General features: G+C 48.3%; 1 protein-coding gene across 1 annotated transcript; it reads left to right on the top strand.

Moving 5' to 3' along the window:
• The first annotated feature begins 201 nt into the window (after window positions 1–201).
• On the top strand, window positions 202–25,114 carry LOC130379300 (transcription activator BRG1). The gene is made up of 34 exons (XM_056586050.1): window positions 202–518; window positions 1,121–1,361; window positions 3,184–3,316; window positions 4,625–5,122; window positions 5,213–5,311; window positions 5,633–5,897; window positions 6,430–6,556; window positions 7,131–7,304; window positions 7,861–8,034; window positions 9,005–9,181; window positions 9,503–9,550; window positions 9,802–9,932; window positions 10,244–10,304; window positions 10,527–10,642; window positions 10,799–10,946; window positions 11,519–11,682; window positions 11,859–11,925; window positions 12,108–12,218; window positions 13,613–13,861; window positions 14,112–14,225; window positions 14,349–14,456; window positions 15,057–15,143; window positions 15,328–15,374; window positions 15,582–15,748; window positions 16,001–16,164; window positions 16,467–16,712; window positions 16,873–16,950; window positions 17,891–18,109; window positions 20,457–20,728; window positions 21,041–21,149; window positions 21,357–21,458; window positions 22,594–22,726; window positions 23,142–23,281; window positions 23,905–25,114. Exons 2-34 carry the CDS (start codon window positions 1,134–1,136, stop codon window positions 23,938–23,940), a joined length of 4,992 nt encoding a protein of 1,663 aa, XP_056442025.1. The 5' UTR covers window positions 202–518; window positions 1,121–1,133; the 3' UTR covers window positions 23,941–25,114.
• Window positions 25,115–27,778: the final 2,664 nt, after the last annotated feature.

Here is a 27,778-nt window from a genome sequence, read left to right as displayed (position 1 = left end):
CTCTACAGTGTTGGTTCTGTTTTAATATTTAATATTTAGCTATTACTGGAATAACGGCACAACAACCAAGTACCTTTTTTACACCTATAATCTTTCCAAGTTGTTGTTGGAGTAATGTTAAGTGTAGAAGTGAGGTACTAACATGTGGAATTGATATTGAATTGTAATGAAATGGTATCAATCCACTATAAAAACCAATCACTTGTCGTTTATTTAAAATATATATAAAACGTGTGTGGGAAAAAACCCATAGAAACATGTGATATCCTACATAACCTGCATAGATTGAACAGCTGCGCACGCATGCGCCTTTGTCGGAATCGCCGACTACACCGTTCGGGCACAGCAGCTGAAAAGGGGGCGCTCGAGCCACGGCGGTGAAACAAATCAACCGTCAAGGCAGATTACAAAGAGGGGGGAATGCACTAATTGCGAAAATTACTGCGCTTTTATCCTATAGACTTTATATCAACTCGGGGAACGCAGACTTTCACCAGGACTGCCTTCCATTTACGCTGGTAGGTCTGTCGCACAAGCACAGTCCGCCATTCCCCTTTTTGTTATATTTAGCTAGACAGCCTTTCACGGTTTATAAGAATTGTATCTGCCAATGGTATGCGATAATTCTCGCCAAGGCTCAAGTTCAGCTACAGTCGCCTTTTCTGGCTTTAGCTGTGTGTGCGAAACAAAAGATATAAGGTTTGGTGCAGCTCAGCGCTGATGTAAATACTCTGCACCTGACAGGCGCCAGACAACAATTAATATATTCTTCAGATATTGACCGTCCGCGTTATTTAGCCGGCAGGTCGCGTGAGGATAAGCGCTCTCCTGGGGATTTATCATGATGATGAATTGTTAATGATCAAGATCTCGAGTGTTTGCCAAAGCAGTAATGTATCCATTATTTGAAAGGGCTGACTTGGGGATGAAACAGGATAATACCTTTATACCTTATACCTTTTATGTTCCTGCAACAGAAAACCTTAAGTGATATATTGTTCCTCACTCATCATTTTTACTAATGTGGGTCAAAAGTTCTGTGTTAGTAAATTAATGTATACCTTTATTTCTCCACATCACACCTCCTCTCTTTTTCCCCACTCATCCAACTGGGAACCAGAACGCCGGGGTCTATGGCGACTCCGGACCCTGCTACGGGGGGCACCCCTCGTCCAGGTCCGTCCCCAGGTCCAGGGCCCTCCCCAGGTCCAGGGCCCTCCCCAGGGGCCATGCATGGCCCCAGCCCTGGCCCCTCCCCTGGCTCTACTCACAGTATGATGGGTCATGGCCCAACGTCCTCAGGGGCCCCTCCGTCGGGCCCCCCTGGATACAGCCTGGACACCCTGCACCCGCTGCACAAAGTAAGCAGTAGACAGGCCCTGGTGTTGGAAGGGAGCCAAACGCAGGTCCTGGTAAGACACGCCCACACTTCCTGGAGGCGCTCTGTGATTGGCTGGCGATACGTTGCTTACTACACATAACCACCTCCAACCTAAACCCAAAACGTAACCGTCTATAACTAACTAATACCAAAATTCAAAATCTTAACCAAAAATAAAGTCTCTCTAGCTAGTGTATCTATGTCTTTATCCGTCTCTATCTGGCTCCATCACCTCTTTCAGTTTCATAGCACTTACAGTTTTTTCCTATCGTTTTAGGCAATTTACCTAAACCATGTTCACATTCCCTAAACACTTCACACAGTGAGTATACCAGTAGACCATGTGAACCAAACTGTGGTTACTTGCCCCTATGCTAAGATACAAATGCTGGCAATGACGCCTTCTTCCAAATTTCATGGATACCTGCCCCAGTCAATGTTCACTACCGGCAAAACGCTGTGGAACTACAGCATATTTTACCAATGTTTAGATACTCTGTTCAAAACAGTGAACTTTCTGTTCAAAACCTAACAGTAATTTAGATCACTGTAGATGGAAAGATGCTGCATTTGGACAGACAAATGAAGTTAAAAAAATATTTAGTTTATAGTTTATTTATTTTATTTTACAGTAATTTAGATTTTTTTTCCCCCTGTGCACCATAGTTCTTGGTGAATTGGCATGGAATTACTTTTTTTACGTAAAAGCAACACTACATACAATGATCTGTACAAAACACAGAGGATAGGTTTTGCAATGCAAAACACCTGGTGGTCATTTCAGCTAAAGACCTACTCAGCTAAAGACCTACTCAGGTGTTTTGCATGTAATTTTTGCCTCGTTGAAAATTGTTATTCTCAGTTTCTCATAAAACACTTGGAGTATTTACTGTATTTACAATTACAGTACATTTACCACACTCAATTGTGACATCTTTTGTGGGAGGTAAACCGACATATGAACACTGTCAGCAGATACTTGGCTTGGATTGTCATACTGTAATATTACAAACTTTATTACTGTAGTCCAAAGAAGTGTTTGTCTGTGTTTTTTCTCTTTTTTTCAATGCAACACTACAGGAAATCTATGCCAAACTGGAGGACACAGCAACATTTTATATATGCAATTGGCAATGCTTCAAGATGTTAGTGTTTTTTAGGTCATAGTGTTCTGAGAGGAAACATGTGTTAAGTTATGGCAGCATTGTTTGTGGTGTGGTTGTTGTAGTGCATTTTGCACCAAAGCTTAACAGATATGCAGAGGTGTGTGTCTCTAAAGCCCACTGTGTTAAGTGATAGGGAAAAGTGACCATAGTATGGGTACATGACCGAAAACGATTGGAAAAAACTGTAAAAGCAGTTGCTTTGCTTATTAAGTTGTATGCACATAAATGATTCTTGCATTTTTAAGTTAATAGTTATCATTGAATGCCCTTACTCTTAAGTTGCTTTGGACAAAATCATCCGCTAAATAATTGTTTATGTGATGTAACCAAATACAAAAATGAACCATTTCTAACATAATACCTAAACTTAACCATCTCTAACCTACTACCTAAACCCATCAATCTCTAACCTCCTGCAGCCAGCCAATCACAGTGTGATTCCGTGCAGTATGGGCGGGTCTTACCATGAACATAATCACTTCATGTCTGTCAACTACCATTACATCGACCAACCACTACCAACACTTACCATCCTATAAGAAATCCATCGGGGTAAACTCCACGTTAGTGCTATTCAATTTGCTCGGTGCTCATTGGTCGAGGAGGTTAACAGAACTGTCTCATTGTTTCTCTCAGCCAATCGAGGGAGTGCATGAGAAGAGCGGGGCTGAGGAGGGCCGGTTCACCCAGATGAAGGGCGGGTCTCTGAGGCAGGGGGGGCACAGTGGCATGGGCCCCCCACCCAGCCCGCTGGACCAGCACTCCCAAGGTAGGAGCTGCATGCCTGGTGCCTCAGGTCCCTGTGGAGGGGTGGGAGCCTACAGTCTGCTCCAGTGGCTCTCTCCGGCGTGCCTTAGCTCGGTCGTCTAAAAGGCACACCCGAAAAATCTCACGCACATTACCGGGACATTACTAGTTATTAGCTATTTTTTCACACGGCAGACCCAAAAAGTATAACATGTATACAGGATTTCTAGAAATCTGTATGGCTTTGGCATTATTTGTCTAATATTCTATTGTACGGGTTAATGACGTTTTATAACGTGAAACGGAAAAACATGTCGCGGCTGGGCAGGAGTCATATCAAATTTGTACCAACTGTATGAGTATCTTGTGTCAGTTAGGTGTTTCAAATCGCGGAGCACACTTTGTCTTCTACCTTACATTTAGCAGACGCTTTTGTCCAAGCGACATGCAACGTTTCATACACACATTCATATACACAAACCAATGGCTGTGTCAACCATGCAAGGCGACAAACCACTCGTAGAGTGCTGTTAGGGTTAGGGGTCTTGCTCAGGGACACCTCAACACACAGCAAGGGGGAGCCAGGGATGGAACTAGCAACCTTCCGGTAACAAGTCAAACTGCACCACCTCCTGAGCTACGGCCACACCCTCGTCTTTGCATGCCTTAGGGCTTTGTCTTGCCCTAAGGCACGCTGGCAGGAGGGAACCTACTGGGTTACACACTGTGGTGTGTAACCCAGTAGGGCCTGACGGTGAGTCGGAGGTGGGTCTAATCACCTGGTTTGCGACTGTGTCGCAGTTTTAGCTTCCCAGACATGTGACTCACTGCCTTGGGTTTTACTGAGATGGAGACACCCAGGGTGAACCTGTCTCACCTCTTTGAGGCGGCGCTTTGTGAGATGTTGATCGCTCAGCTAGCGCTAGGCCTGTAAATATGCCAATAAAGGCTGTTTTAGTCTTCCTAGCGTAGCATCAAATAAGTGTATGTTTCAATCATGCTTGACTTAAATACTAGCTACTAAATGTAGAGATAAATCATCATAATTTAAATAGCGCAGTTGTCTTCTAAATAGCCGAAGCTACTTCCCTAGATAATCTTACAAGTGCAAATATGTTGAGTTTCAATTTCTCTTGAGGAGCGACTAGCCTTGTGGTTGGAGTGAAAGAAAATAGATTCATGTCCAGTGGAAACCAGCTCTGTACCTAAATTACATGAAAGACCATGTCTTGATATAATCATTGCTATGGACTAACTCATGCCAGCCATAACTCATCTGTGATCCTGTAAGACCTCAACATCAACGCTCTATCGGCTGCGTTCCCCCCAGGTTACCAGTCGCCACTAGGGGGCTCGGACCACTCCAGCCCTTCCAATGGGCCTCCTTCGGGTCCCCTCATGCCGTCTTCAGCGCTCACCCCCTTAGACGGCTCCAGCGGAGATCCACAGAGCATGGGTCCCAACAGCAGAGCCGGACCCCCCGGCAGCGCAGGCCCTGGACCCAACACCAACCCCGGACCCGGCTTGTGCCCTGGTGCTACGGGCCTGGGACCGGGCTTAGTATCCATGGGCCCCGTTGGACCCGGGGGCCCCGCCGGCCCCACGCCGTTCAACCAGACCCAGCTGCAGCAGCTCAGGGCCCAGATCATGGCCTATAAGATGCTGGCTCGTGGGCAGCCCCTGCCGGACCACCTCCAGATGGCCGTCCAGGGGAAGAGGCCCATGCAGCAGCAGCCCATCCCCAGCCTGGCCCCTGGTGGTGGGGTAGGCCCAGGAGGGGGGCCCCCTGGACCGTGCCCGGGACTCGCAGGCTACGGCAGAGCCCACGGTGAGGGGATTCAAGTGTTTTTTCCGCCCATGAACAAAGACGGAGCTATGAAACAAGTTGTAATCGCCAGGGTGTCGGTTGTGTCCATAGGACTGATGGGACCCCACATGCCTCCACACGGACCCTTAGGGGTCCTGACCGGAATCCAGGGGTCTAACCCCAATGGTCCACCTAAGACCTGGTCTGAGGGTATGTGGAGGTGGCTTTACATTACAGTAAACTGGGTGTGAACTCAATTTATATGTTTCAGAAATAATTGTTGAGAAACAGACAAAATATCCTCTTATATAAGGAATTTATTTTCTAAATATTACATAACATGACATTCAGCCCATTCCACCACTAGTTAGGGTCAGGGTTAAGGTATAGTTGGATACATTTTTCAGTGTTCTTTGTCAGTTGACCTTGATTCCGTCGATCCAATGTTCGAGTGCAGTCGCTCCAAGGGTCTCAGCGCAGTCTCCCCTCGTCTCCATGTCGTCGTCGTCCCCCCCCCCCCCCCACACACAGGCCCCCCGGTGAGCTCCGCCGCCCCCTGCTCCGGCCTCCCCCAGAAGCTCCTCCCTCCGCAGCCCGGGGGCCGGCCCTCCCCCGCTCCGCCCCCCGGGCCCGCCGCGGTGGCCGCCCCGCTCATGGCCCCGCAGACCCACTCCCCGGGGCACCCGGCCCAGCCCGGTCCCGTGATGCCGCACCACGCCAAGCCCAACCGCGTCACGCCCATCCAGAAGCCCTGCGGCCTGGACCCGCTGGAGATCCTGCAGGAGAGGGAGATCAGGTACCGGGCTCTGGGCGTTAGGGTCACACCCGCAGGGCGGAGCACTGGAGAGCATGGACCCGTCTCTGACAGGGCTGGAGAACCAGCGCCCATCACATGGGGATCCCTTGATGTTTACTGCATTTTTATCTGGAATGTTATTCTTAATGTAATTATGTTTCAACACTGTGGCAAGTTCATCAACCATCTTGAGGAAGTACTTTTGTCACTACTCTACCTGGAGTATGCTATCTAGTGTAAGGGCCAGGCCATCTGAGCACTTTGATCCCTCCGGGTTCAAAGTTGAATGCTCTAGTAAACATACAAAACGTTGTTGGTTGCTTTGCATGCTGGGAACATCATTTACATTGCAAAGAACTCAGGAGTGGGGTTTACTGCAGCGCTCTGACCTCCGTGGCGTCAGCAGAGGGGAGGCGTCCGACTGGGAGGCCCTGGTCGGGGTGAGGGTCAGGGTTAGGGTCTGGTCTGAGGTGTAGGTCCTGCAGGAAGATCCTCCTCACAGTGTGTTGTGAACAGTGTACCGGTGTCCCAGGCTGCAGGCTCGTATCAGCCACCGCATCGCGGAGCTGGAGAACCTGCCGGGCTCCCTGGCCGGTGACCTGCGCACCAAGGCCACCATCGAGATCAAGGCCCTGCGCCTGCTCACCTTCCAGAGGCAGGTAATGCTCAGGGCCAGAGTGTACCTGTGGGGTAAGCCAATCACAGTGAGGAGAACCATGTGGTTGGAGAGTGAGCCATGTCAACAATTTAGATGACTTTGGCATAACAATTTTAAAAATAGGGTCAATGAATGTGTGTGTGTGTGTGTGTGGGTGTGGGTGTGTGTGTGTGTGTGTGTGTGTGTGTGTGTGCTTTTGCTTTTGCTTTATGTGTTATTTATCGCAACTTACAATTACATATTTTCTTCAACATCTATCCTCAAACACATGTTATCCTCCAGAATTATTGTAAAGGTTCTCATTGAACATGTGTGTGTGTGTGTGTGTGTGTGTGTGTGTGTGTGTGTGTGTGTGTGTGTGTGTGTGTGTGTGTGTGTGTGTGTGTGTGTGTGTGTGTGTGTGTGTGTGTGTGTGTGTGTGTTTTTGTATGTGCGCCTGTGAGTATGTGCTTGTGTGCCTTTGTATGCATGTGTGTGTGTTTTCCTGCGTATGCATCTGTGTTTGTGTGTGTGTGCGTGTGTGCCTGCCTATGTATGTATGCGTGTGCGTGTGCGTGTGTGTGTGTGTGCTGCAGCTCCGTCAGGAGGTGGTGGTGTGCATGCGGCGTGACACCGCCCTGGAGACAGCCCTGGACCACAAGGCCTACAAGCGCAGCAAGCGTCAGTCCCTGCGAGAGGCCCGCATCACGGAGAAGCTGGAGAAGCAGCAGAAGATCGAGCAGGAGCGCAAACGAAGGCAGAAGCACCAGGTAGCTGAGCATGAAGCGAGCTCAGGGGACGGGGTCACAGCTGAGAGGGGACGGAACAATGTCCCCTCGTCTCTCCTCGTCTCTTCCTCTTCTTTACATGCCTCCCCTCTACCTCTCTCCATCTCTCCCCCCCCCCTCTTCTCTCTTCTTCTCTCCTCTCCTATCCTCTCCTGTCTTTTCTCATCTCCTGTCCTTGGCTCCTCTCCTCTCCTTATATTTTCTCGTTTCCTCTGTTTGTCTCCTTACTTTTTTCCCCTCTCCTTCTTTCCTCGTCTCTTATGCTGTCGCTCAATATTATTGTCCGATAATAACTCTCTCTCTATCTCTCTCTCTCTCTCTCTGTGTCTGTCTCTCTCTCTCTCTCTCTCTCTCTCTCTCTCTCTCTCTCTCTCTCTGTCTCTGTCTCTGTCTCTGTCTCTGTCTCTGTCTCTCTCTCTCTCTCTCTCTCTCTCTCTCTCTCTCTCTCTCTCTCTCTCTCTCTCTCTCTCTCTCTCTCTCTCTCTCTCTCTCTCTCTCTCTCTCTCTCTCTCTGTCTCTCTCTCTCTCCCCTTCCCAGGAGTACCTGAACAGCATCCTGCAGCACGCCAAGGACTTCAAGGAGTTCCACCGCTCCATCGGGGGGAAGATGCAGAAGCTGACCAAGGCCGTGGCCACGTACCACGCCAACACGGAGCGCGAGCAGAAGAAGGAGAACGAGCGCATCGAGAAGGAGCGGATGAGGAGGCTCATGGTGAGTGTGTGAGTGTGCCTGTGTGGGTGTGGGTGTCATGGGGGGAGGCAGTGTTTCCCCTACCATTGTTCAGGCCTGGCGGCCCGCCAGGCCAACGAGCGTCCCCGCCAGGCCAACAACCGGCCAAAAAAATGAAAAAGAGAAAAAAAAAAAAAAAAAATTGTTTTTTTTATTATTATTATTAGCCATAATATCATAACCATCCAAGGTCACCACCAGCTATCTCAATATGTATTGGTGCTTTATGCCCCTGTACATGAAATTAGTTTACATTAAATCAACTTTGTTGAATTTTTTTTTTTTACCATTGATTTTCTCCTTATTGCCCAGACGAAGTTTGAAGACATACCCCCCCCCCCCCCGTCAACAATCGATCTCCCCCCCCCCCCCCCCCCCCGTCCAACAAATACCAACAAATACTCTGGCATCCCGTGAAAAATTTATAACAAATCACACTATCAGCTCTTACCACCGGGCCTAAAAAAAATTCTAGGGGAAACACTGGGGGGAGGGCTTTATATGTGGATGCAGATGTGGTGGCCTGTGTGTGTGTGTTTGTTTGCTTGTGCACATGTTTGTGTGCTTGCAAGGCCTGTTTGTGTGTGTGTGTGTGTGTGTGTCTGGGTGTGTGTGTGTGTGTGTGTGTGTGTGTGTGTGTGTGTGTGTGTGTGTGTGTGTGTGTGTGTGTGTGTGTGTGTGTGTGTGTATTTGTATGTGTGTGCACGTTGGTAATCCTAACTCTTCCAAGCTTTGAGTGGCCATGGGGCTTTCAAACACTCAAGGTACTATTGAAACATTTTACCATTGATATACTCGTACTTACATAAACAACTCACACACGCTGCATCTGTCTGTGTGTGTGTGTGTCTGTGTCTGTGTGTGCGTGTGTGTGTGTGTGCGTGTGTGCGTGTGTGTGTGTGTGCGTGCGTGTGTGTGTGTGTTTTTACGTGCGTGCTTGTGTGTGTGCCAGGCGGAGGACGAGGAGGGCTACAGGAAGCTGATCGACCAGAAGAAAGACAAGCGGCTGGCCTACCTGCTGCAGCAGACGGACGAGTACGTGGCCAACCTCACGGATCTGGTGCGCGCCCACAAGGCCGTGCAGGCCCTCCGCGAAAGGAAGAAGAAGAAGAAGAAGAAGAAGAAGAAGGTGACGCTCGGGGAGTACTGCTCTCTATTGGTGCTATAACCCATTCTGTGTTATATTACGCAGAGACAGACAAACAGGAATCAAGACCATCAGTGTCTAACTGAATATAATTTATTCAGTTACAGCTGAACATAATATATTCAGTTAGAAGACGGTGGGGGTCATATAGTTTTTCTTTATTAGCTCAATGCACAATCACTCAAAAGCACAATGGCTATATATTAGTTACTTTCATCTGTATTATTATCGGGTGGTGGTGTAAACAATGCGTCATACCACCGTGTGTGATGATGTGTTGTTGTCGTGGTGCGTGTGTTCCAGCTGGAGGCTGCAGAAGGACAGGCTCCCGCCCTGGGCCCTGACGGAGAGGTGAGCGTGGCTTGTGCTGCTGATGGCAGCGCTGAAATGTGCTGCATCAGGTCCTACTGATGACATCATCATGTGTGTGACATGATGCACATGTTGAAAAGAAAGAGACGGTATTGGTTAAGATGTAACAAACTAGAAGCTCACCTGTCGCTGAGTGTGAGCGAGTGGCCTTCAGGGGTACTGATGCATTGAAGTAGTTATGTTGTTATGTTTGTATTGTACCCAAAGTGTTCTTACCTTTATTCATGCAGCCGCTGGATGAGAGCAGCCAGATGAGCGACCTGCCCGTGAAGGTCATCCACGTGGAGAGCGGCAACATCCTGTCGGGAGTGGACGCCCCCAAGGCCGGCCAGCTGGAGACCTGGCTGGAGATGAACCCCGGGTGAGACACGGACCCCCCAGTCCTCCTCTAGCTGCTCTGTTTACTACTCTGATGTCCTCTTGCTGCTCTGTTTACTACTCTGATGTCCTCTTGCTGCTCTGTTTACTACTCTGATGTCCTCCTCTAGCTGCTCTGTTCACTACTCTGATGTCCTCTAGCTGCTGTTCACTACTCTGATGTCCTCCTCTATCTGCTCTGTGTGCTACTCTGCAGAGCCTCGGTCTAAGCACTGTACTTTAAGAACACATTTGAGTGCACATTAAGCAGTCATGAAGTTATATAAAACATAGGATACATTTGTGTTCCTTCAGCTACGAGATGGCCCCGCGCTCAGACAGCGAAGGCAGCGAGGAGGAAGAGGAGGAGGACGAGGTGGGTCCTTCATCCATGCTGTGTCACAATGCCAAATATGGCAAAAAAAATAGCAAAGTTGTGTAGTGATGCTACAAAAAATTAGTAAATCACAAAGAGGCTTCCTTTGATGGTATCAAGGTTACAGGATTCTGCTCACAATTGAGATACAGTCAGCCATAGAAGCATGGCTGGCTGGTGGTTTAACGGGTCCTGTGTGGTCTGAAACGGTTGGGCCTGCAGGAGGAAGAGGAGGAGCCTCAGCCTTCCGCCGCTCCAGTGGAGGAGGAGAAGAAGAAGAAGATCCCAGATCCAGATTGCGAGGAGGTGTCTGAGGTGGACGTCCGCCACATCATAGAGTAAGATTACCCCTCCCATGTACAACCACATTACCACCATTAAACCATACCTTACCCCATATACCACCACATTGCCACCATTATACCACACCGGTTTTCTGTTTTTGTGCAATACTAGTTGTGTGCCTGACAGTACAGGTGGTGTTCCCTGTGCAGGCACGCCAAGCAGGACGTGGACGATGAGTACGGCAGCGCAGCCTTCGCGCGCGGGCTCCAGTCCTACTACCTGGTGGCCCACGCCATCACGGAGCAGGTGGACAAACAGTCTAGCCTGCTGATCAACGGACAGCTCAAACAATACCAGGTGACCCCCCGGACCCTTGAGACCCTCCCCTGGCCCCCCACAAATTGACGGGGTAAGGGGGGACGGCGAGAGTGGCTTATAGTGAGTGTGGAGTCTAACTCACAAGGTTGTGTCGGGACGGAGACTAGATATTGTTTTGAAGTTCCGTGACCAAAATAGACCTCGGTCATCAGAAGCAAGCAAATTAGACTTCATATTGCTGTTGAGTCTTCCACTTTCTCTGCTTGCTACCATCAGGTAATGTGGGTGCAGCCAGTCTGTTGGGATAACGTGTTCCAGTCACACAAAAGGGACAGTAATGATTATTATAATTATTCATCATTACAACAATAATTATTATAATTATTATAAATTATTGCAGCCGTTTAGCCTATGCTACATTTTTTAAACTTTGTGCATTCAAATTTCGATTTGGACCAAGATATATTCGTGTCACACATTAAACACTTTCGTGTTTGTCTTTGTGTGGGTATCTGTGTCTGTGTGCGTGCGTGCGTGTGTGTGTGTGTGTGTGTGCTTGCGTGTGTGTGTGTGTGTGTGTGTGCGTGTGTGTGTGTGTGTGTGTGTGTCAGGTGAAAGGCCTGGAGTGGCTGGTCTCTCTGTACAACAACAACCTGAATGGGATCCTGGCGGACGAGATGGGCCTGGGGAAGACCATCCAGACCATCGCCCTCATCACCTACCTCATGGAGAACAAGCGCCTCAACGGGCCCTACCTCATCATCGTCCCTCTCTCGTGGGCCCCCCACACACACACACACTCACAAACACACACACACACACACTCACACACTTAGCAAGAGTCATGAAGAATATTCGTAGCTCGTCAGAGTCAGTCAATCCGTTCTGGTTCTGCATTCGTTTTTTGGTTGTGACAACAAAGTGAGATGTTGTTTGTTTTTTGTTGGACAGAACTCTCTCCAACTGGGTATGCGAGTTTGACAAGTGGGCTCCGACGGTCGTCAAGGTGTCCTTCAAGGTGAGAACGGTGAATGACATCATACTGAGCGTGAAATGAGAAACGGAGGCCACTATCTCTGGAATCTCAGGACAACAGTACTGGCCAGGATACCGCCACAGACATAGCAAACATCTGCAGGGCTCTCCTGCAGACCCCGTGGCCTACAGACGTTCATAAACCCCTCTCTTGTGTGTCTACAGGGCTCTCCCGCTGCCAGGCGGGCCTTTGTACCTCAGCTGCGCAGCGGCAAGTTCAACGTGTTGCTCACCACCTACGAGTACATCATCAAGGACAAACAGATCCTTGCCAAGGTAAGACACAAAGTTGACATCGCACACAGACACAAGCACACGCACACACACACAAGTAAGAGCGCGTGCAAACACACACAGACACTTGCATACACACACACGCGCTTACATACACACGCACACACACGCACAAGCACACACACACACACACAGATACACACACACACACACGTGTCCACTCATGCATGCCCCAACACCCACACACACACATACACATACAGTCACATGCATGCACTCGCACGCACTGAGACGAATGTACAGATGTGTTCATTCATTCATTCATTCACTAAGGAATTAATGATCAACGATCAGACGCACTGCACACACTCATGAAATTGACCCCGCCCAATCTGACACCCCCTCTGTGCTGCGTCTCAGTGCTTTCTCCTAGGTGCTGCCGCCTGTATAGTTGAACTGCATCTCCGCGTATCCTCTTTGGTCATCTGCTGCTATGCTCCATATGCTCACATGTTGTCATATAGGCTTCTTGTTCGAGCTACCAGGTGGGTGTTGTAGGTCAGGCAATTGTCCCCCTATAAGTGGCTCGGGTTTTGGTTTGGAAAACAGAACTACTAGGGTCATGGGAGGAGAATGGGCAAGATGTCTTTTGTTTTGGGTTGATAAGGCATTACTTATGGGCTGGGGACACCTAGCTTTCTGTCCATCCATCTTGAGATGTATAGGTTTTGAAAAGAATGAATAGCATCATAAGTATTCTCTTATCTCCCTTCCCCTCCTCCTATCCGCTTGTCTCCCTTCCGCTCGTCTCCTCTCCCCAACTCTACCCTCCTCTCTTCTCCCTCACATTTTGTCCTCTCCCCTCCCATCCTCTCCTCTCCCCCCCTCCTCCTTTCCGCTCCTCTCCTGTCCTCACCTCTCCCCTCCCCTCCTCTCCTCTCCCCTCCTCTCCTCCCCCCTCCTCTCCTCTCCCCTCCTCTCCTCTCCCCTCCTCTCCTCTCCCCTCCTCTCCTCTCCCTGCCTTTCCCCTCCTCTCCTCCGCTCTGCTCTCCTTTCCTCTCTCCTCCTCTCCCATCTGCTCCTCTCCTCTGTCCCCCCATCCTCTCTTTTCCCCTCCCATCTCCTCCTCTCCCCTCCCCTTCTCTCGCTACCCTCATCTCATCTGCCCTCCCCTCCTCTCCTATCTCCTCCTTTTCTCTCCACTCTCCTCCTCTCTTCTCCCCTCCGATCCTCTCCTCTCCTCTCCCCTCTCCACCTCCCCCATCCTAACTGCTATCCTCCTCTCTCCTCCCATCCTCTCTTCTCCCCTCCCATCCTCTCTTCTCCCCTCCCATCCTCTCCTCTCCCCTCTCCACCTCCCCCATCCTAACTGCTATCCTCCTCTCTCCTCCCATCCCCGCTCCTCCTCCTCTCCTCCGTCCTCCCCGCTCCTCCAGATCCGGTGGAAGTACATGATCGTGGACGAGGGCCACCGCATGAAGAACCACCACTGCAAGCTGACCCAGGTGCTGAACACCCACTACCTGGCCCCGCGCCGGGTGCTGCTGACGGGCACGCCGCTGCAGAACAAGCTGCCCGAGCTCTGGGCGCTGCTCAACTTCCTGCTGCCCACCATCTTCAAGAGCTGCAGCACCTTCGAGCAGTGGTTCAACGCCCCCTTCGCCATGACCGGGGAGAAAGTGAGCGTGAGTGTTAACCCCATGCTGTCCGCGGGCATGACACCATATGACAGCGCACTCTGTCTACTGATCAAATCAATGCTGTTAGAATGCAAAGGTGGACCTGCTTCAACTTTTCTTGTTCCAGACGGATGTAGATTCCTGTGGGCCACAGCCATTGATCCGGGTTTCTGTGGACTTTAAATTAGATTTTCTCTCTCTCTGCTCTCTCTCTCTTTTCATATCTTTACATATACATATAAACATACATCATTAGGTGGATCTAAACGAGGAGGAGACCATCCTCATCATTCGCCGCCTGCACAAGGTGCTCCGCCCCTTCCTGTTGCGTAGGCTCAAGAAGGAAGTGGAGGCGCAGCTTCCGGAGAAGGTGAGGGCTTACCTTTTAAAACAATGCACATCCCATATCTGATATTCGCCCGTTCTATTATTTTTCTACTCTGGCTCCTCAACCGCCCCCTCCCTCCGCGTGTCTGCTCTGGGTCCCTCTCAGGTGGAGTACGTCATCAAGTGTGACATGTCGGCGCTGCAGAGGGTGCTGTACCGACACATGCAGGCCAAGGGCATCCTGCTCACCGACGGCTCGGAGAAGGACAAGAAGGTCACACGGCGGCGCACACAGTTCACTCAGCCACACGCCGCGTCCTCTCCAGCGCTTAAAGCTGCCATCGGGAGCATGCAGGGGGGGTGAAGAGAGAGAGCAGGACAGGGCAGAGGAAAGCAGGATTCTGGAACTAAAGGATCAAAAACACGTCCCCCTTCCTCTGTGCTAACTCCCTACCTACGTTTCGCCACCATTGAGAAGTTTGCCACATTTGATTGACTGGAGAGATTGATTCCCAGGACCAATCACAGAGGAGATACCCCGATTGGTCAGAAATCAATTGGGAGCATTCTAAAAAAGTTGAATTGGCTCCTATACAGGCAGGCGAGGTATACTCAAAACTGCTAATCTCACAGTGCACTTCACTCACTAATAACTGACGGATGGCAAAAGCATTTACGTCAAATTATACTCTAAGTGTAGGACTTAAATCTTAGCTAAAGCACCTTTAGGAAAAATATACATGGAAACTTAAATATGCTCAGTTGGAAACATGCCCTTTTCTATTTTCTCTCTTTTCATGAATATCTTCCTTTGTTTTTTCACTCAGGGGAAATGGCTGTTTTATATCTCAAAAACATTTTTTTTGCTCTGCAGGGCAAAGGAGGAACCAAGACTCTAATGAACACCATTATGCAGCTGAGGAAGATCTGCAACCACCCCTACATCTTTCAGCAGATAGAGGTGTACTTCGACAGTCATGAATTAATAATAGACCCAAGACTACACTAACACACTAACGATGACATTGGCGCCAAATCAAAAAATACAAAATAATATTAATTAAGTAATGTATACTGTTGATGGGCTGACAGCGAGAAATGTAAACATGATACTAAATTATGAATACAAATTGTGTTTTTTTCAGGAATCATTCTCCGAGCATTTAGGCTTCACTGGTGGTATAGTCCAGGGGTTAGTATTTAACCTGTATCCATTTGATCCGTCCAGCTTTCTTTAATGTGTTCAACTTTACCTGGTTAAATAAAGGTTTCATAAGAAAGTTATAACATTAATGCATCCCATTTGAATAGAATACAATGTGCCTCACCTAGTCGTTGTACCTATGTTTATACGGGTTTGGGACAAGAGTGGGAACACATGTGTTTCTCCTTGGGCCAGGCCTGACCTGTACCGGGCGTCGGGTAAGTTCGAGGTCCTGGACCGGATCCTGCCCAAGCTGGAGGCCACCAACCACAAGGTGCTGCTGTTCTGCCAGATGACCACCCTCATGACCATCATGGAGGATTACTTCGCCTACCGCTCCTTCAAATACCTACGCCTGGACGGTGAGAGGGCGGCCCTGTGTGTGTGTGTGTGTGTGTGTGTGTGTGTGTGTGTGTGTGTGTGCTTGTGCCTGCGTGCGCATGAGTGTTATCACGCTTGTCATTATATCTAAACAATTATCATCATGTTGTGGTGACTGTTATATTTGTATTATCATCATGTTGTATTATGTATATTATCATCACGTTGTAGTATGTGTATTATTATCATCATGATGTTATTTGTATACTATTTTATCATCCTGTTGGGGTCAGGCACCACGAAGGCAGACGACCGCGGCATGCTGCTGAAGTCCTTCAACGACCCCGACTCCCAGTACTTCATCTTCCTGCTCAGCACGCGGGCCGGCGGCCTGGGCCTCAACCTGCAGTCCGCCGACACCGTGGTCATCTTCGACTCAGACTGGAACCCCCACCAGGTAGGAGGGTCCACCCCCCGTATGCAACTAGCGGGACATTTGGGTTCAGCCGTCCACAGCGTTCCCACCGACGGCGTTGTCCACCATGCGAGGCGACAGCCAGCTCATCAGGAGCAGTTTGGGTGAGTTGTCTTGCTCAGGGACACCTCGACGCTCAGCTAGGAGGAGCCGGGGGATCGTACCAGGAACCTTGCGGTTACCAGCCAACCCGCTCTACCTCCTGAGCTACCGCCGTCCCTCTATCCCCCCCCCCCTGCACCCTGGCCCCTGACAGCCCTCTCTCCGCCCGCCGCTCCCCCCAGGACCTGCAGGCCCAGGACCGGGCCCACCGCATCGGGCAGACCAACGAGGTGCGCGTGCTGCGCCTGTGCACCATCAACAGCGTGGAGGAGAAGATCCTGGCGGCGGCCAAGTACAAGCTCAACGTGGACCAGAAGGTGATCCAGGCGGGCATGTTCGACCAGAAGTCGTCCAGCAACGAGCGCCGGGCCTTCCTGCAGGCCATCCTCGAGACGGAGGAGCAGGACGAGGTGTGTGTCTGTCCTTGGGTGGGTGGTCCGCCTTCTCTCCTCCTGTTCCACCGACATCCAGTGATGAGTTCCCCGCGTGCATCACGAGATTTACATCGCATGGGTCGAGGCTGATGGGGAAATTTGAAGCAAAGCTGTTTTGGGCTGTTTGTGACTGTGTGTGTGTGGCTGTGTCTAGGAGGAGGATGAGGTCCCAGACGATGAGACGGTCAACCAGATGATCGCCAGGAGCGAGGATGAATTTGAACAGTTCATGGTCAGTGTGTAGTTTGTCAGTGTGTAGTTTATCAGTGTGTTGTTTATCAGTGTGTAGTTTATCAGTGTGTAGTTAATCAGTGTGTAGTTAATCAGTGTGTAGTTAATCAGTGTGTAGTTTATCAGTGTGTAGTTTATCAGTGTGTAGTTTATCAGTGTGTAGTTTATCAGTGTGTAGTTTATCAGTGTGTAGTTTATCAGTGTTTAGTTTATCAGTGTGTAGTTTATCAGTGTGTAGATTATCAGTGTGTAGTTTATCAGTGTGTAGTTTATCAGTGTGTAGTTTATCAGTGTGTAGTTTATCAGTGTGTAGATTATCAGTGTTTAGTTTCTCAGTGTTTAGTTTATCAGTGTGTAGTTTATCAGTGTTGAGTATTTCAGTGTGTAGTTAATCAGTGTTTAGTTTATCAGTGTTTAGTTTATCAGTGTTTAGTTTATCAGTGTGTATTTTATCAGTGTTTAGTTTGTCAGTCTGTAGTTCATCAGTGTGCAGTTTATTAGTGTGTCGTTTATCAGTGTGTAGTTCTTCAGTGTGTAGTTCATCAGTTAGTAGTTCATCAGTGTGTAGTTTATCAGTGTGTAGTTTATCATTGTGTAGTTCAACAGTGTGTCGTTCAGCATGTATTTACAATGAAAAGAGAGGATAAAAGAGGGGAAGAGAGGATACATTGGCAGATGCTTAAAGATGCGTCTTCATCTCATCTTCTTTTCTTCCCCCTTTAAACCAGCCTGAAAACAAAGAGACATCCCAGAATACTAGTCTAGCTAACGCTGCTTTAAAATGTGGAGAGGAAACCAGACAAAATCGCAAAATTATCTTTGCTCTATAAAATGAATAACTTTCCTTGAAATTCAGGAGGGACTAAAACTCAAATGTTCCAATCTCTCTCTCTCTCTCTCTCTCTCTCTCTCTCTCTCTCTCTCTCTCTTCCCGCCCCCAGCGTATGGACCTGGACCGGCGCCGTGAGGACGCCCGTAACCCGCGGCGCCGGCCCCGGCTGATGGAGGAGGACGAGCTGCCGGCCTGGATCCTGAAGGATGACGCGGAGGTGGAGCGCCTCACCTGCGAGGACGAGGAGGAGAAGCTGTTTGGCCGCGGCTCCCGCCTCCGCAAGGAGGTGGACTACAGCGACGCGCTGACGGAGACCCAGTGGCTCAAGGTGAGGAGACACCCTGGACCTGGGGGGCGCGGACGTGGGCGCCGTAGGGGTAGAGCCGGGGGGAACCTAGGGCTGTGAAATTAATCGACCGTAATTTTCGGACTATAAGCCGCGCCTTTTTTCCCATTTTTCGATTCTGCAGCTTCTATAACGGTGCGGCTAATCTATGGATTATTACAGAAAACGGCCACTAGGGGACCTCCTAAATCTATGGATTTTACAGGTTACAGTCCAACAACTTTAACTCTATGGGCTCTATGCTCGGTCCGCGCCCCCCCACCTTTAAGCGCGGGCTCCAGTGCGGCTTATATATGTACACATCATTCAATTGAGCTGCTGCGGCTTATACTCCGGTGCGCCTTATAGTGCGGAAAATACGGTAATTTTAATCTTGATCTCGATTTTTCAGTCAAATGATCTCCAAACGAATATAATCAAATTTATGTATATATATTTTTTTTATAATTATTATCCAGGACAGCTGGATACATATTTGTACATTGTTTTTGGTTTATTTTTTAGGGGTAAATGTCAAAGCTCGCAGTTACAAAGTATTTTTTTGAAGAGAGATGCTGAATAATTGCATCATGTTTTAAATCTCAAAAATAATCGTTTGAATAATCGTGATTCATATTGACCAAAATTATTATTTTGGATTATTATTTTTCCATGATCAAGCAGCCCTAGTGTCACCCGGTGACTAGTGTAGTCCGGTGTGTGAACACCAAACCCAGTTTCAAAAAGGGATGGATAAGCTGTGAGTGTTGACTTTAAAGTCTAATGAACACGAGGATGTGAATTAATACAAACACAGCGAGGAGGAGCCAGGAACTGCCATCTGGGATGTTCGTTAGGGATACAAACATTTTCTGCTCATTTGGCAGTTAAGGAAGTTAGAAGTCAGGTCAAGGCAATTGTATTTGTATAGCCCTTAAAGGTTCCATGGCATGAAAACTTCACTTTAGGAGGTTTTCTAACATTAATATGAGTTCCCCTAGCCAGCCTATGGTCACCCAGTAGCTAGAATTGGTGTTAGGTGTAAAAAAACGAGCACTAGGTATCCTGCTCTGCCTTTGAAAAAACAAAGCTCAGACGGGCTGATTTGGAGTTTTCCCCGTATGTCATCATAAGGGACATCCCCTTTCTCTGCTTTGCCTGGCCAAAGAATTTGGCCTGCCCATGAGACAATTAGCTACGACCATGCGAGCGCCACGTGTTTGTGCGTGCGTGCGTGCGTGCGTGCGTGCGTGCGTGCGTGCGTGCGTGCGTGCGTGTGTGCGTGCGTGCTTCGTTACAGTGTGCGAATACACACACTGTAACGAAGTGTTGTACACTTCTTTGTTATTTCGATAACCGTTCTGCTGTTGGTTTTATGGCGCAGAATACGTCGGGTTCTCCGACGTCTCTGGTATTTCCATAACAAGACTCGTACTGGGGGGTTATCTCAGCCATGGTTGAGAAGGAATTGGGGGAAAGGAACTTTGGCTTTGACTCCCTGAAGTACATGAACCACGACATGGAGGAGAAAGGGATTGTTGCCCGGGATTGTCTCCCGCCGGAGCCCCGCTGCCGAGGCACCACCGCCGCAGTGCCTCAGCGCTGCCCGCGGGAGACAATCACGGTCAACAATCCCTTTCTCCTCCATGTCGTGGTTCAGTCTACTTCAGATTGATGTGGACGTGGAAGAACCAGAGACGTCGGAGAACCCGACACAGTCGTTTGAGATTCATAATATCGTCTGGAGGCTCACACAGCTTTTGGCTGTGATAATATATATTATATGACATAGATATCTATGTATAATATGATATTAATTAGATAAAGAGCTCCAGGACTCCCGCCGCAGCACCCGGAGTGTTCTAGAATATTTACAGAACAGGGCCAAAAGTAGTGTGCGCCTCGCCATTGCTAGACATCCACTGTGAACACGAGCGCATGGTATCATGGCAACAAGCTGGTCAGGGCCACAACCCCACCCTCCTCCTTGACCCGCCTCTAAAAAACGGTTAGTTTGTGGAAAGCTCATTGTGGGACTGGCTCGTAGTAGCTGTAATTCTTCACCAAGGTAGAATTTTTTAAACGTCTTCAAGTACTGTATTAGGGGCCCACTAACACCTATATGAAAGCATTCATAAAGTAGCATGCCACGGGATCTTGAAAGAGAGTTCCAGTCTCATAGGGCAGAGGGGTCGGTTGTAATGAGGGCTTTAACCAAGCCTCCATCATGGGAGGATCAATATGGAAGACCGGTTGGTTCTCTCCTGAACACAACCTCTGGCCTGGGACACCGATGCCCCGATTGGTTTTGCATCCAACCCCTAACCTCTGACCTCTGATCCCCCGGCAGGCCGTCGAGGACGGGACGCTGGAGGAGATCGAGGACGAGGTGCGCCACAAGAAGACCACGCGCAAGAGGAGGAGGGAGCGGGACCCGGAGGCCCCCGGCCCCTCCTCCTCCTCCTGCTCCTCCCGGAGCGGCCTCCGGGGGGGCCAGGACGAGGAGGGGAAGAGGCACCGCAGGAGGGGGCGCCCCCCGGTGGAGCGGCTGTCCCCCAACCCGGCCCCCCTCACCAAGAAGATGAGGAGGATCGTGGACGCCGTCATCAAGTACAAAGACAGGTAGCAGCAGCCGGTGCGCCGACTGGGTCGGCCCTGGGTCTCCCCTCTGGGGGGCCAGACCCCGCTGGGGGGCCCCTGGTATGCGTATGGGGTCGAGGGGATGGCTGAATTGTAAGCTGTGGATATCTGATGATACATGATGTACCAGTGACAACCATTTTGTCCTAAGAATGGGGTCATTGACCAAAACAGGTTTGGTCACTTCTGGGCTGGCTCGATGCATCCATGTGCTTCCGTGTGTCATGTGGGTTACTGTGTTATCACACCGCTCCATGCTGACACCGTTGCACCGTTGTGGTCCCACGGCCGTAGCGCCAGCGGCCGGCAGCTGAGCGAGGTGTTCATCCAGCTGCCGTCGCGCAAGGAGCTGCCCGAGTACTACGAGCTGATCCGCAGGCCTGTGGACTTCAGGAAGATCAAGGTGCACACACGCGCACGCACGCACACGCATCGACCAACAGACAGACGCACACACACACACACACGCACACACGCACACACACACACACACACACACACTCACACACAGACTTTTATATACTATCACTCATAGACACAGACGCATAGGCACACGCACACTCTATACTGCAGCGGCCCGTGTACATGGAGGTGTGTTGTTGGGCTGCAGGAGAAGATCCGAGGCCACCGGTACCGCAGCCTGGCCGACCTGGAGCGGGACGTCATGCTGCTCTTCCAGAACGCCCAGACCTTCAACCTGGAGGGCTCCCTGGTGAGGCCCCCCGCAGCTCTGACTCCCACCTCAGCCCTGACTCCCACCTCAGCCCTGACTCCCACCTCAGCCCTGACTCCCACCTCAGCTCTGACTCCCACCCAGCCCTGACTCCCACCTCAGCTCTGACTCCCACCCAGCTCTGACTCCCACCCAGCTCTGACTCCCACCTCAGCTCTGACTCCCACCTCAGCTCTGACTCCCACCTCAGCTCTGACTCCCACCTCAGCCCTGACTCCCACCCAGCTCTGACTCCCACCCAGCTCTGACTCCCACCCAGCTCTGACTCCCAGCCAGCTCTGACTCCCACCCAGCTCTGACTCCCAGTCCCTGCTGGGTCCCAGGCTGGTCAGCAAATCAAGGACTCACGCCAGTCCAGTTTGTTCTGCGGTGGCCTGTCTAATTTTGTGTTGATTACGGTGGCTATCGTGACACAATTCACTATTGAATACTTTTCTATGCAATGATGATTTGACAGAAATTGTATATTCTTGGCTTTAATCAACAAATACAAGGTTAAAGGGGACATATAATGAAATATAATGGGTGTTGTTTTGGGTCTTTGGTGCCCCCACACGCATACAAACCTTGAAATAAGTCTTTACATGTTTTTTTGAGTGAGACATACATTTCTGAAAGTACCCTGCCGACAGTTACCAAACGAGTGAGTCAGTTTCGGTGCCTACACATATGCAGGAAGCAGGCACATTTTCATATTACCACCCACTTCCCCAAAGTTCCATTCCCCCAATTCTTCTCAACCATGGCCGAGATAACCCCCACTTCGAGTCTTGACTTGTTGTGGAAGTACCAGAGACGTCAGACGCAGTCTTTATGATTCATAATATCATCCTAGGCGCACATCGATTTTGACCGTGATATTAGATATTAGATTGTATAGATATCTATACATTATATTATTATTATTGTTATTATAATATAATATAGATATAGAGCTCTGGGAGTTCGCAAACGGCAACAATCACTTCACTCTGACAGCTCATTTGTCAATTGTTTCCCTAAAAGTTATTTCCAGCAAACAGTTAAAACACCATAATATAGTAGTCTCTCTCATAGTCTCTTTTAATGTTGCTCACGGCTGGTAAATGTAATCTTTGTGTGTGTGTGTGTGCAGATCTACGAGGACTCCATCGTGCTCCAGTCGGTGTTCACCAGCCTGAGGCAGAAGATCGAGAGGGAAGAGGAGAGCGAGGGGGAGGAGAGCGAGGAAGAGGAGGACGAGCAAGAGGAAGGCTCCGAGACAGAGTGTGAGTGTGTGTGTGTGTGTGTGACGATCGGTGGTGTCTCGACGGTTCTCTATGCTAGTTTTCTCTTTGGTAGTTTGGGTTTCAACAGTGTATGCCTGGAAGTTAGGGGTAGAGATGGATGACTTTGGTCTCCTGCTGTGAGCCGTCAGTGAGGTACATTGAAGTCAGCACTCCTCTAAAGACGCACCAAACAGGACAGTCACTCCGCAGGAACGGCGCCATCTATGGTGACACATGTGTCATGTGTTTGGAACCCCTGGTTTCAGCCAATCACATTGAGTTCCTGTGTTTTACCACAGATGATGGTGTTTTTTCACGAGTGTTTTCTTACACTGTATGCTCGGCCTGTAGCAGTGCCATAGTGAGTGTCCCGATGGTCATGGCGTGTGTGTGTGTGTGTGTGGTATCTCCGCAGCCCGCCCGGTGAAGGTAAAGATCCGCCTCGGTCGTCGGGAGAAGGCGGGCGAGCGAGGAAAGGGCCGCAGCCGGAGGTCCGGCCGCATCCGAGCCAAGCCCGTCGTCAGCGATGACGACACAGAGGAGGAGCAGGAGGAGGTGTGTGTGTGGGTGTGTGTGTGTGTGTGTGTGTGTGTGTGTGTGTGTGTGTGTGTGTGTGTGTGTGTGTGTGTGTGTGTGTGTGTGTGTGTGTGTGTGTGTGTGTGTGTGTGTGTGTGTGTGCGCGAGTGTGATTTGTTTTTGTGGTTTCCCATATATTCCCACTATGGATTCACATCTGGACTCAGACTTTGGATACAGAATTTGGATTGAGATACAGACTAGTTGTTAAAGTGGCTATCACAAAGAGTTCTGTTATGTTCTGGAGATAAGCAGTAATTGTTCCCATCCATCAAAACAGTGATTGCCACGGACAACCAGTTCATAACAGTACTGCAAATGTGAGTGCTGTAATAAGTGAGACAGGCTCATCACTATTGTGTTACCTCACACAGCGATAGGTCGATTACACATCGTTTTTATTTTTGTATTACACAATTTATTTAGTAAAGGTCACAAAATATCATAGATCACTATGTTTATGACCATAGAAGATCATATCAAGGGTTAAAACAAACCCAAAACACAATCTGGGTTCACTGGCACTCTAACATACACAACCATCCCCTCCGGTGTGTTAATGCCATTTCCTATCTATTCTCCTCTTTCCCTGTTGTCTCCAGGAGCCTTCCCCAAGTGCCTCAGCGGAGGAGTCCTAAACCACGACTTTCACAAAGTTAAACTTCACAGCTTTCATCATATAACCTTTGTCTGCTCCATTGGTACCAGTGAGTTAATTTAGCTAGAGCCAATACAAGGTTACGGCTATATATGATCACTTTTTGGTTTTCAAAACACAGTATTAACAACAAGAATTATCGTTTAAATTTAAGTTCCTTAAGTTGAAATAGGACATTATGTTTGATATATTTATTTGATACACATGGGAGCTCAGTTTGATGAATTGAATGTGTGTAATACATTTTTGGGGGATTCTTAAAGGATGAAATAATGTAATGATCATTTTGATAACATCGACTGTATAAATTGTTATGACGATAATAACTCTTCCGTATATTGTCCAGCCCTGAGGAATAAAGAAAGATGATGCCCATTCATAATTTGTACAAAACAAAAATACCTCCCTCTACATTTAAGTATATTTAATATTCATCATCAAATTAGCTGAGACAGGATTTACGTTATCGATCGTAACATATTTCAAATGCAGCGATCTGGGAGCCATGCTTCAGACTCATTGCTTTAATTCAGTGTGATCATACGATGAACATACAATCAGTCGGAGGCTTGGCTTCCTCTGACGATCACTGTTTGGATTCCCATTAGCACACCGTTGCTAGGGCTGTATCTATTCCACCCCGCTATCTGTTTACCATCCCGGCCTCGCACTCTGGCCTCAAACGTCATATTCTACATCTCAATACGTAAAGCTGTTGATCCGACATAAGCCCTCTACTCACTGTAGACGTAATAACCACAATGTGATTCCTGTTAAGTAGGCTACTGTGGGTTCACAGTATTTAGTGCTTCTATTTAGATGTTGAACGAGTTTCTGAATTTCTGAAACAGCTGTTTCACATGGATGTACACAGGCTTTTCTGTAAGACAAAGAGCCAGGGGGACGGGCGTTCTCTTCTGTTTATAAAAGCCGCTTGGCTGGACGTTGATGAATATACATGATGGGTGGCGGTTCGGTGGGGTGTTTGCATGGTAATGGTAAACGAGCTGTAGTCTGATCCAACTGTTCCTCCTTCCATGTGATAGTAAACTGGAGCATTTATAACTGGAAACCAAAGCATTCATGTTCTTTTTTTACCAAAATATTTGTCTTGTGCCAACTTTCTCATTCTAGTTGTAATTTAAAAAGGTACAATAAATGTTGTTGATGGTGTTTATGACCGTGGTGGTTCTTTATGCTATTACAAAAATCGCGATAACGTTTTTTGACTTACTCTTGACAGGATCATGAATACATGTGACTACTATCAGCTCAGTGTGCGGCTGAGCCTTTTGGTTGGCATGTCACCAGAAATTAGACAGCACATTCTAAATTTTTTAAATACGTGTCGTTGAATCGCCACCAGAGGAAAATAAATTGGAAATAACAAGTGGTTTTTAAATGATCGTACATAACAAACTCTGTAGGTGGCTAACAAGTAAAAGCTGCCCACGTTTTGAACTACACACTTTTTCCATCTAGATTCCACTTGGGTTTCGGATTGTCGGTGCCATTAAAGTAGCATTTATAATTGGTTACTACTTTAACGGCACCGTCAAAAAAAACATGTTATTTCCCATAGACATTTGACCGATGGAACCAGGAGCCTCACTCCCCAGGACTTATTCTTCAGAGGTCTATTGGAAGGGGTCGGGGCTTCCATGCAGGGGGGGGTCGTCCCCCGAATGGGAATTAGCAGGAGCAGCTATAAATAACACAGAGGAAAGACTGCACGTTTGGTTTAGTTTTTAATGGAAGATGCTTGACAAGGTCAAATATACCACAGGCATGCCTATACTCTGTTTCTGTTTCAGTTGTTATGTCCCTTGGGCAGAGAAGAGCACATGTGTGATTATGGGCTGCGATATGATTTAAGGTTATCTAAGGAAACAAACTGTCAGGGTCAGCCTGATTAGGGCCTGCCTTTGGTAACCTTGACACACACACACACACACACACACACACACACACACACACATACATATGCACACACATGTATACATATTTATACACACATACACACACAGACCCTCACACAAACGTGTGTACACACGCACATGAATGCATATGTATACACATACACAAACCCTCAAACCAGTGTTTACACATAAAAAGACAGACACATTTAAACACATGTATACATGTACAAACACAGACCCCAACACACACATAAACAAACACACAATACAAATAAACATGTTTGTTCACACACACTACACATGTATACATGTACACACACATATACATGTTTCATACACACATACAACACACCTATATACATGTCCACAAACAGAACCCCCCACACATATACACGTGTCCCTGTAACTGATTGCTTGGTGGTTGGGTTAACAACGCACTAATCATGTTGAATGTGTTTGAAGCCATCATAACGCTGATGCGTCTGACCGATGGCCCTGAATGGCCCGTCTCCTTTCATTCTCTGTACATTATAGAGAAGGTCATATCAGTGTGTATAACATCAGTGTGTATAAGGTGACATGCCAAGATGATTATAATAACATAACGTGAGATCCTCAAGATCCTCCCTTTCTAGGATACAGTTTCAATCAGTACTTCAATCAAGTACTGACATATTCTTATTGTAGATGTAGTAAAATAATATATATTACTTCAAGAGCAGAGTTGATGGTATGAAGGCACATATGATCGTGTGTGTGTGTGTGTGTGTGTGTGTGTGTGTGTGTGCATAGTGAGTGTATGTAGGGATAATCAAACAGCCTTTTCCACATTCCTGCTACCAGGTAATTTCCACTCCCCAGACCCCCTCCGCTCATACACACACACACACACACACACACGCCCACATATCCACAAATGCACAAAAACCTTCCACTTAGTGTGTTTTATTCCTGATTCACTGCATAAATGTTCCCATGAATCCCTATTACCTACTACCTAGAATGACGTCTTCTTTCCATCTACCGTCCACGTGTTGCACTGATACACAGAAACCAAAACACACCCACAGAGGGGAATGAAGGGTAATATTAGGGGAAATACAAAGGCCAAATCCAAAAAGGTGATTTATATTTATATATATTTTGTCTGTGTGTGTACACTTAACACTTCCCTCTACTTAAACACCATTGCAGTGTAAACTCTAAGATCACACATAAAAAACAACCAATTCCCAAATGGCTGTACAATATTGCAGGGTAACGTTTCAGTTAAATCAGAATAGAACCATTCGCAGAGAACATGATTGGTGCATTAGTGTGTCTTTTGACCGACTTGGAAGTTTTACGAAACATCCCTGAAGGGCCCCTGCAGGCTCCACTGCGCCCAGTAGGGACGTTGAGGCCACTGTGAAGACTGTCCATGGAGCAGTGAGAGAGATAGTGAGAGAGAGAGTGAGAGGGAGATAGGCTTGGGACAGGTGAATGGGATTAAAGATGTGGGAGCCGGGAGAATGAATGGACTTCCACACCCACCGACACCTCACACACACACACACCAATAGAGGGAGACAGACTGGAGCAAAAAGAAGAAGGAATACCGAGATACACAAGCAATGATAGTAGGCTTGACTGTGTGTGTGTGTGTGCGTGTTCATGCAGCAGGTCGTTTGAGCATTGACCACTCAGCGTAACTTTGGCGTCTTTAATGATAGTCTTCCACTTCTCGTAGCTCACATTGAAACGATGTGCAACCTTTCTTACTTGCTCATAGTGCAGTTCTTGGCCCCTTTCTGTCAATTTACGAACCGTTTGGCCTCTTTGTGGCTCTTGTGTGGAAGTGGGGATATCAGCTTCAATACCTTTGGTCGTTCGTGGTTGTGCTTCTGTGCAGTGCTGCTT

Source organism: Gadus chalcogrammus, chromosome 3 (assembly GCF_026213295.1).
Source record: "Gadus chalcogrammus isolate NIFS_2021 chromosome 3, NIFS_Gcha_1.0, whole genome shotgun sequence".
Taxonomy (NCBI): domain Eukaryota; kingdom Metazoa; phylum Chordata; class Actinopteri; order Gadiformes; family Gadidae; genus Gadus; species Gadus chalcogrammus.
The sequence above is the reverse complement of the archived record's forward strand: the minus strand, read 5'-3'. Positions and strand labels throughout refer to the sequence as shown.